Source organism: Sinocyclocheilus rhinocerous, unplaced genomic scaffold, assembly GCF_001515625.1.
Source record: "Sinocyclocheilus rhinocerous isolate Xijiao unplaced genomic scaffold, SAMN03320098_v1.1 scaffold4467, whole genome shotgun sequence".
NCBI lineage: Eukaryota > Metazoa > Chordata > Actinopteri > Cypriniformes > Cyprinidae > Sinocyclocheilus > Sinocyclocheilus rhinocerous.
The window spans coordinates 89,421-99,836 of NW_015656161.1; the positions used below are offsets into that span (position 1 = coordinate 89,421).

The 10,416-nt window shown below is 37.7% G+C and overlaps 1 protein-coding gene across 1 annotated transcript in view; it reads right to left on the reverse strand.

The window, feature by feature from the left end:
* The window catches only part of LOC107719679 (mothers against decapentaplegic homolog 7-like), an 18,478-nt gene extending 10,574 nt beyond the window's left edge, over positions 1–7,904 (reverse strand). The window contains exons 1-3 of the mRNA XM_016527159.1: positions 6,657–7,904; positions 5,383–5,436; positions 906–977 (exon numbers count right to left, since the gene is read on the reverse strand). Coding sequence (XP_016382645.1) covers positions 906–977; positions 5,383–5,436; positions 6,657–7,113 — 583 coding nt within the window. The 5' untranslated portion in view covers positions 7,114–7,904. The remainder of the gene's footprint in view (positions 1–905; positions 978–5,382; positions 5,437–6,656) is intronic.
* Between the last annotated feature and the right edge of the window lie 2,512 nt (positions 7,905–10,416).

A 10,416-nucleotide genomic window follows, 5' to 3' on the forward strand; every position in this document is an offset into this window, starting at 1 on the left:
TATATATATATATATATATATATACTACTAAAAATGACTAAAAAACATGCATTAATAAAAATGACAAAGGCAAGAAATTTTTATTAGAAATGTTGGCTTGGCTATTGATTGAAATAAAGTAAGTTGAATATTAAAATTAAAAATGAAAAAAGAAATTATTAATTAAAAATAAATATTCAAATAAACACAGTAACAAAAATGACAAAAGCGAAATATTAACAAAATACATAAATAAAAATTACAAAAATTACAATGCAACATGTTGCCTTGGCAATTAACTGAAATAAATGGAATAAAATATTACAAAAATGTATTAAAAAAAAAAAACTAAAAAATAAAAAGGCACATAACAATTAATAAAACTTAAACTAAACTTAAAAAATAAATGTAAAAAAATAAATGCTAATTCAAAATAATATTAAATAGAACTCAAGTATTAATTTATTTGGTCATTTATTTATTTATAATAGAATAATAATAATACTACTACTTTTCTGTACTGTGTTTCTGATCAAACAGATTTGATTGATTTAAATTGGTAAAACAATGCCTACATAGCTAGTTGACTATTAGTTAACATCATCCAATAGACTGCATGGCTTTGCAGACATCAGTGGATCAGAAAAGTATTTTTAGATGCACAGGAAGTTACAACATTTTGATGAAAGATTACAAAGACAAATGCCTGTTCTTTGGAATAATGTGCATGATAAGATCAGGAATGTGCATTAAGGATTTCATGATGACTTTAGCACTCGTTTTTGTGGTGATTGCTAGTTTTAGAAGATGATATAAGAAACACTGTCAAAACAAATCTTTCAACTCTCTCTCTTCCAGCTCCTCAGCTCTGTTTAGGATTCGACAAATCAGCACAAACGGGTTCAAAGACGGTCTTGAGCTCTTACCTGAGAACCCCATAGGGGCCGAATACGCCGTTCCTCCAGTTTCAGTGGAAGCAGGCACAGAACCTGGAGAATCTGCGGAGAAACAGAGTGACAGCTGTCAATCACAGGGTTAAAAGACCCGCCCAGTTCTTAGGACAAAAATCATTCTGGGTCGAATCGTTTGAATCCAGCGGACGTTCATTTCCCTGTCATGCAAAATAAATAAAGCATTTGTGAGGTTGAAGTCTGCGCCAAGAAAGCTAGCGGAGAGCGGCTGCGCTCTAATAGCAATACACTGTTTAGCAGGATATACTCCATCCAGTCCAAAACAACGAGCCAGTCAGGAAATAGCAGCGGCCTTGAAAACTGTGTACAGTCAATCTTCTAATTGGCGTGCGAGCAGACAGGAAAAACACCCTGTTCATGTTAACCCTTTAATAAACGGGGCTGGAATATTGTCTCCATATGTTCGGATCTAACGTCAGTATCCTGGAGTTACTGTGATCAAACAACTGCAGGAGAAAGTGCGTCAGTCACAATGAAAGCTGAACGTCTCCCAACACAGATCACTTACCATGGTAATTTATGGTGAAGATAATCATAGATCTGACTCAGAGCAGTTTAGCTGGCACACGGTTTATGCTAACAAAGATAAGGAGTCAGAAACTTTAGGTTTCAAAAGGAACAGGCTAATGCTAATGCTAACTTGGGAGTTAGCATTCTCACAAGGTAGCACTCGCAAGTTTAGCTTTAAACGTTTGCGCTAGGTTTTGCTAAAGGCACTGGATTTGGAGTTAATCAAGAATCATTTGCTAGTAAATAAATGATCCATTCAGTTCAATGTCTTTACATGAACTAGCGCGTCAGGCACAATGAAAACGACTCCAAACGCAGATGACTTAAGAACTAAATAGCTCCATGGTGATTTATGGTTAATATAGTCATAAATCTGATTCATAGCAGTTTAGCTAACACATGGTTTATGCTAACAAAGGTAAGAAGCCAAAAACTTTAGGTTTCTAAAGGAACAGGCTAATGCTAACCAAGCTTGGGATTTTGAAAACACCTCAAAAGTTAGCATTAGCCTGTCTTACTATCTTTAACAAGACTTCTCATCGAATTAGCTTTTGCTAAAAGCTAATTTGGCGCTGCCTGAAGTTGTGGTTAAACATGAATAATTTCCTAGTAAATAGTCTGTTTTGTTCAATGTCTTTACACGAACTAGTGTGCTAGACACAATGAAACCGTTTCCCAAAACAGATCAAGAAATAAACAGTTACATAGTGATTTATGGTAAATATAATCATATATCTGATTTGGAGCAGTTTAGCTAATACTTGGTTTATGCTAACAAAGTTAAGAAGTGAGAAACGTTGGGGTTAAATGGCTAAAACAACAGGCTAATGCTAATTTGTGAGGTGCTTTTCAAAATCCCAAGTGTCTAACCCTAACAAGGGATTTTGCAAAGCACACCACAAGTTAGCATTAGCATTAGCCTGTATTACCATATTTAACATCAAATTAGCTTAGTTTAAATGTTTTTGTGAAGCATTTACTGACTAAATGTAGTATTAAACATGAATCATTTTAATGCCTTTTCATAAACTAGAGTCATGACAAGATTCTAATGTTGTAAATCCCAACATAAATATGAATAATGATCAAATAATAAAGTTCACAAATACACACATAAAGCATAGCAACATCTAATGTCTAATTTGTTTTCCCAAACTGGGGTTTACAAACGGCAAGGGGTTCATGAGTTAATGAAAAGCTAGTAATTAATTTAATTTAAAATAAATAAATAGGCTAAATGTATTTAAAATAAAAAATCAATATTAAACACTTACTAAAAAGTTTAAATATTTGATTTGTTTACTTTCATGTAATGTTACCATTCACCAATATCACAAAATGTTGGGAATCGCTTCTCTAGGGAGATTTCCATTGACATCTAAGACATATCATTGATTTACCATGAGTTTTTGGACATGTACCACGGTGACATCCCACCACGTGTAAGGAGGATGAGTTTTTAAGTTTAGCATTAAAGGGTATTTCCGAAAATTTGCCAATTTGTGAGCATAAATTGTGAAATGGTGTCACTTTCGGAAGCAACCTTTGGAGTTGGACACATTCCCTGAGCTGTGGTCAGTCTAATGAGACACACGGTCAAACCTGAACCTGACCGCAAAGAGAGAGAGTGAGCGAGGAAAAGATGTGGGATCAAGCAGCAGCTTCAAACAAGTTGTGATTAATTTTCCAGGGAGCAAAAACAGCTTTGAAACTGTCCGTCTTGGACCATTCAATCCATCACAAGCACAAGTTTCACCCAATAACTACACTGAAACCTTCAGAGATCCAAATGTCTTTAAGACCCAAATCAGACGAGTCTAGCGTGTAAACGGATCCCGCGACGTGGCTAAAATGACAACCACAATCTCCGCCGCGCACAAAAGCATTTGCAAGTCAACCGAACCCTTCTAGAATTTAGCAGAGCTAACGACATTTCACTAGCTCTTGGCGAAACTTTGCTTTCTTTGTCATTATAAGTGTGAATGTTTGCGTCTGAGAGCTTAAAGTGATTGATATGCAAATGCACTTGCATCAACGACCGTTTCTCGTCGCACCTAGACATCAACAGCAACGTGTGAATGTGACAGTCACCCTAAACCACTGTCAAACTGTCTCCCTCGTCCTGACGTTATCAACGAGACACACACACTCGAACAAGAGACGAATTACTTCCTCCCAGCGTTCAGCGTCACTCTCTCTTTCAGTCGGAGAAAATCGCCCGTCTTCTATTGTTCTCTGTCTCGCGTCCAAGAGCCAAACGCAGCTAATGGAAGTGTGTGTGTCCTCCTCACAGGAAATGTCCTCCCCAAACTGGCTTTCCTGTCCTCCACCGCAGCGCCTTTTCTCGTTCACATTCTTGCTTTCTCTCAGTCGCTCCGAAACCCCAAACTGATTCATAAAAGAAGAATGACTCAAAGATCGAGAGCCAATGTCAGTCAGGATAGTGTCGTTCCCACACACACACACACACACACACGTAACTATAAACATTATCAAGACGCACAAATTTGGGCTCAAGGAAAGTATTTCGAAACAGGCACTCGTCGGAGCTGGGCTGGATTTCTCAATGCGTAAGTGATACCGCATTAGTGAGCAGTTTTGGCCGGGATTGAGAAGGATCTTTACGGGGCGATCGGCAGGAAATCTCATCCGGGACGCTGCCAAACACAACACGCTTATCTGAAGCCAATATACAGGACATGCTCAAGAGCCAAACGGCATTATGGGTAGAGAGAAAGCAAACGCTCAGGGGAAAGACGCAAAGCGACACTCCCAAAACCTCAGATTAATTCGGCAGATAAATCAGCTCTCTCAGTTTTTCCTTTATGTGAGCCACGTTTACGAACTCCTCGCAAACACTCAAACCACTTGCATCATTCGGACCAAACAACATCATAACGTCTATTACACAACGAATCATTACCATATTCATATACTGTGCTATTTATGCATTTACTCCAATTACTAGCACTTAGCATCTTAGAGAAGTGATAGTTAAGTATGGTAATCATTCAGTACTGTGGTAGAAACACTGAAGTATATATGAAATCATGCCACTAAATGATTACTATCTTCATATACCACATTATTATTACCATGGTACAATGTTTAAACAGCATAGCAAACTTACTAAGATTTACAAAACAGTATCATTACATATAGCAGGGTACTAAATGATTACCATATTCATGCACCATGGTATTTATGTGGTTAAAAACACCATGGTATTACCATTGTAGATGTCCAAAACCGTCATTGCATGCAATTTTTAACTTTTTAAAGTCTCCACATTTGCTTAAATTTAAGATGAAACTTCAACTTACCAGGTGGTTTAAAAAAATTGGTGGGATGATATTTAAGTGGTCAGAATACCATGGTATTACTATAGTAAATGTCCAAAAACTTTCATTGCAAGCTTCTTCTTTTTTTTTTTTTTTTACTCAAACTAACGATTTTAAAGATAGCACATTGGCTTAAATTTAAGATAAATCTTACACATACCAAGCGGTTTAAGAAAATTGGTGGAATGGTATTTAAATGGTGAGAATACCATGGTATTACCATAGTAAATGTCAAAAAACGTTAACTGCAAGCTATTTTGAAGTAAAATTCAACTCTTTGAAGACTCCACATCGGTTTACATGTAAAATTAATTTTAGGGATGGTATTTAAATGGTACAAAAATACCATGGTATTACCATAGTAAATGTGCAAAAAACTTAATTGCAAGCAGTTTTCAATTCAAACTATTTTTTTTAAAGATTCCAAATCTGCTTAAATGTTCAGCTTTTAAGATGGTTTAAGAAAGATCATTGGGATGGTATTTAAATACTGAGAATACCACGGTATTAACATAGTAAATGTGCAAAAAAAAACTTCATTGCAAACGACTCATAAAATTCAAGATGAAACTTCAACTTACCAGGTGGTTTAAGAAAATCGGTGGGATATCTTGAGTACGGGGGTGGGGGGGATTCTGGAGGAGAAAGAGAGAGAGAGAGAGGCTGTGAGTGGAGATGTGGGCTGATGATAAGGCCTGGCATTCTCTGGGAAAAGTGTTTGTGTAGTGCTGAGGGTTACAGGCAGGACAGCTCTGATAAACACACGGCCGCCTGGCGCCAGACTCCACACACACACACACACACACACACACACACACACACACTGATCACTGCAAACTAACTTCACTGAACGCTGGGGCCTCCGGCGGGTTTCACATGAACAACCACAGACTGGAGGTCCAGCTGAAAACTCTGTTGCATTTATCCACATGGAAACACAACATTCCTCACTGTATAAGAATAATAATTATAATCAGTAGCTCATACCAAGACACTTATTTGATGAAACGGTTGGTTCAGCTATTGAAAAACTACCAAACAGACCACATATGATGAATGTAAGAATGATTTCTTGTATTTATCTTTATACAGAATATAGAGAGGTTATATATGAAGAGTTTATTTGCAAAAACAGATCACTCAGTTTTTATTAATTTATCATGTTTTTATGTTTTGTAGTTATTATTGTTTAATCAAAACAACCCAGCTGCAGTTTGATTGATATCAACTGGAATGCAGGATTTAAAAAACATGATTTTGGAACATCTGTATTTGCAAATGAACTCTTCATATATAACAGAATAAAATGTGAATTCTTAACAATCAAAATCTTGATGACAATTTTAATGTTACTAAATATATGTTATTTATTATATATATTTTTTAATTCTTTTTCTCTATTCCATTCTATTCTAATATGATCTTCTGCATATAAAAGCCAAAATAATGTTTAGTTGAAACCTTTATTCTGTATTAGATTAGCCTACTAAACACACACACATACATACATATATATATATATATATAAATGCTATGTGTTATTGCATAAGCACTATATGAAACATTTACAACAGCCAGAATAATTTTAGTTCAAATCCCCTACATTCTTTTCTCCTCTATTCGGTTCTTTTTAATTCTATTCCATTCTAAGCTGTAATTAAACGCCACTGTTATGTGCGTGTTTTTACAGTCCTATACGAGCACTCTATACTTGATCTTCAGTATAGAAGAGCCAGAACAAGCCTCTATATGTATTTCACCAACTATAATAGCGCGTACGTGAGAGAAAGCCCGCAGATTTAGCACACTATTTCTGAAAGCAGCTCTAGATCTGTGAGAGGAGAGACGGTCGTACCGAGCTCGCACAGTCTGCTCATATGATGCGGGTTACAGCACACGAGATCCGGGTTGATTTTCCCGTAAGATTCACAGCAAGAGAGTCTCTTTAATTCCGAGGAATGCCGGAGGTCCGGCCACCGGAACACCTTGTAGAGCAGCAGCGGCAGCGGGAAGGACTGCTGACCCAGCCTGGCGTCCGCTTTCCCCGGCAGGAGGAGGCAGGGGCTCCGCGCTCCGCCGCGGGACTCCACCGCCTGCAGGAGCACCTCCAGCTGCTTCTCCTTGATCTTCTTCAGGATAGAGTACGTCAGCGCCTTCAGTTCGGCCTCGGTGCCGGGGTTAGGCTTACTGGCGCCCGGTTTCCCGAGGCAGCAGCCCGCGGCGCCGCCGGTGTCCGCGTCTCCGTCGCCCTCCGCGGGCGCACGGCTCCTCCAGAGTCGCCTGACGAGCCCCGATCGTTTGGTCCTGAACATGCGGGACGACAAGAGGGTTCCCCGGCTACAAAACGGCCATTTTGTCCGCAAGTCATGAAGATCCGGAGGTCCGAATCCACAGGCGCAGAGCAGACGGCGGAGAAACGGCGAGCAGGAGAAGCGGACGCGATCCGTTTCATACGCCAGACTTTAATATTTCACCTCACGGAATCCAAAAGGGAAAAGCTGAAACGACTGTCTGGGTTTGCTGGAAACGATCTCGGACCTGATGTCAGTGCGCAATCATCGGAACCGACCCGCGAGAGACGAGTTCGCTCGTAATCCACAGCGATAGCTCGGGTCGGGGATGATTAATCTGCCGTTTACTTCGTTTGACATCAAATCTGCAGCTCGGATCGGACTGACAAAAGCCGTTAAATCCACATCAGACCCCGCTGAAGAAAACCTCTCACGACAATTCGCACGGTACGATAATACAACGCTCGAAATATCCACAAATATCCGTCTCCAGAGCGCAAACGCGGGAAGTTTCCGAGTCGATGAAGAACTGAAGGACTGAGAACGAGATGAAGATCAGACGCCTGTCTCTCTCTCTCTCTCTCTCGGTGTGTGTGTGTGTGTGTGTGTGTGTCTCCGCGTCTCTCATTGGCGCGTCGGAGGTCATGTGAGTGTCTAGACACCCTGTCGCTTTAAAAAAAGAAAAAAGAAAAAAGAACAGGCAGGAAAAAGTGATTGTGTTGCGCAAACATAAAACAGAGTAACAAGTACCATCAGACTGACACATCGGACGCGGAGTTTATAAAGTTACAGCGTAACAGATGGAAATAAAGTGTGTTTGTGCTGGTTGTGTTGTTGTGCTATGAAGTCTCATTTAAAGAAACACACACATACACACACACACACACACTGAAAACACACACAAACTCAACAAATGTTTATGAAGCAATCATGACATGTTTAGATGGAAACACATTTCTTGTAAGTAAATTGTGAAATGCTGAACTAACATAAAAAGAATAATTACATTTGAAATAATTTAGTTTTATTTAAATATTTTATATGATTTCGAATTAGTTTTTTATATATTGATTTATTTATATTTTAATCATTTTCTCATAATTTTAACTTATATTATATTATTAGTATATTCTAAATTAACAAGTAAAATTTTTTTAATTTTTCTAAATTATTACTGAATCCTTTCAGTCCTTGATTTACTATTTAAATAAATATTTTATTGTTTTCTACTTATTTTTCATTTCCTTAATTTATCATGAATTCTTTTAGCTATGCATGTATGCTTTTATTTATTTTATACATTTATTTAAATTGTAGTCACACAAAAGCCCTGTGTCAGGTATTTTTTAGTTTTGGCAACACTGACTGACCTGTGAGGGAATGACATTCATGACTCCAGGCACAAAACAGCTGTTTATTTATCAAACATGGACTGATAGATCAGCAAGAAACTGCATGAAGCTCAGATGTAGATGATATGATGGAGAAGAGCTCAGCTCAAACTCTGCCTGCTTCACTAATAAATGAGCAGATCTCACGGGCGTCACTCCACTGGAGGAACCAGAAGCAGTTTGATGTGGTTCATGGCCTGATATACCAATCAGTCTTTCTGAGAATTAAAAACATATACAGCATAAACTCTGTTTTCTGTAGATCCAGCATGTGTTCACATTGTGTCAAGTGTATTTTTTGGATTCGTCCAGCTGATGTGAATTTCAGAGAAGCAGATCAACTGACTGCTAGAACCCCAAACAGCAGACCACAGGAAGCTGACCCTATTGATGAGGTCAAAGGTCACGCTGTGAGAGCGGAACCAAAGCAGAATAGAGAATGCAGAGTATAAACAAACTATCTATGTATCTATCTATCTGTCTGTCTGTTTTTATTTTTTTTAGCAATAGTGATTTTAATTTTTTTAGTGATAATTCTGAGCTGCTTTAATTTTTTTAGTCATAGTTTTGAATGATTTTTATTTTTCAGAGATAGTTATGAGCATTTTTTAACAATAGTTCTGAGTGATTTTTATTTATATATTTTTTGATAGTTCCGAGCAATTTTTATTTCTTTAGCAATAGTTCTGAGTATCTTTTTCAGCAATAGTTCCGAGCAATTTTTATTTTTTGCGATAGCTCTGAGCGATTTTTATTGTTTGCGATAGTTCAGGGTGATTTTTATTTTGTGCGATAGTTCCTAGTAATTTTTATTGTTTGCGATAGCTCTGAGCGATTTTTATTTTTTGCGATAGCTCAGCGATTTACATTTTTTGCGATAGCTCTGAGCGATTTGAATTTTTTGCGATAGCTCTGAGCGATTTGAATTTTTTGCGATAGCTCTAAGCGATTTGAATTTTTTGCGATAGCTCTAAGCGATTTGAATTTTTTGCGATAGCTCTAAGCGATTTTAATTTTTTGCGATAGCTCTGAGCGATTTTAATTTTTTGCAATATAGCTCTAAGTGATTTTTATTTTTTGCGATAGCTCTGAGCGATTTAAATTTTTTGCGATAGCTCTGAGCGATTTTAATTTTTTGCGATAGCTCTAAGCGATTTTTATTTTTTGCGATAGCTCTGAGCGATTTAAATTATTTAAATTTGCTCTGAGCGATTTAAATTTTTTGCGATAGCTCCGAGCGATTTTAATTTTTTGCGATAGTTCTGAGCGATTTAAAGTTTTTGCGATAGCTCTGAGCGATTTTAATTTTTTGCGATAGTTCTGAACGATTTTTTCTATCTATCCATCTCTATCTATCTATCTATCTATCTATCTGAACAGGTATCTAAATAGGTATGAAAACTAATAAAAATGACAATCACATAAAATTACTAAACTAAATTAAATTGGCTAAGTTTGAAATCTAAATGAAATCTGAAAATATACAAATAAAAGTTCATTCAAAATAGTCTAAATGAATTTTATCAATATTAGATAGCACTGGCAGCTCTGGCTTAGAGCGACTATTCAAACAGCCTCCTAACAGCGCTATCAGTGTAAAAGCCTGTAGCTGTAAATGGCAGCATGTTAAAGACGGGCCTCTCCTCACAATCACTGCAGCACTTTCATGTGTTCAGCCTCTCAGAATGCATGTAATTACCTCATATAATTACCCTGCTGTATAGAAGAACACAAGCTACATGAAACTACGGCTAATGGAGCCGCTATAAGGGCCGACGCGGCCCCTATACCAACAGAAGAGAGATTTAGAGAGCTAGAAGAGGACATTTACTCAACTTGAAAGCCAAACTGATGGAACGAAAGCAGAAGAATCACGTCACTGAGAGGTTTGACGGACTGACATGCAGAAGGAAACACAACAGCAGGGAAGTGC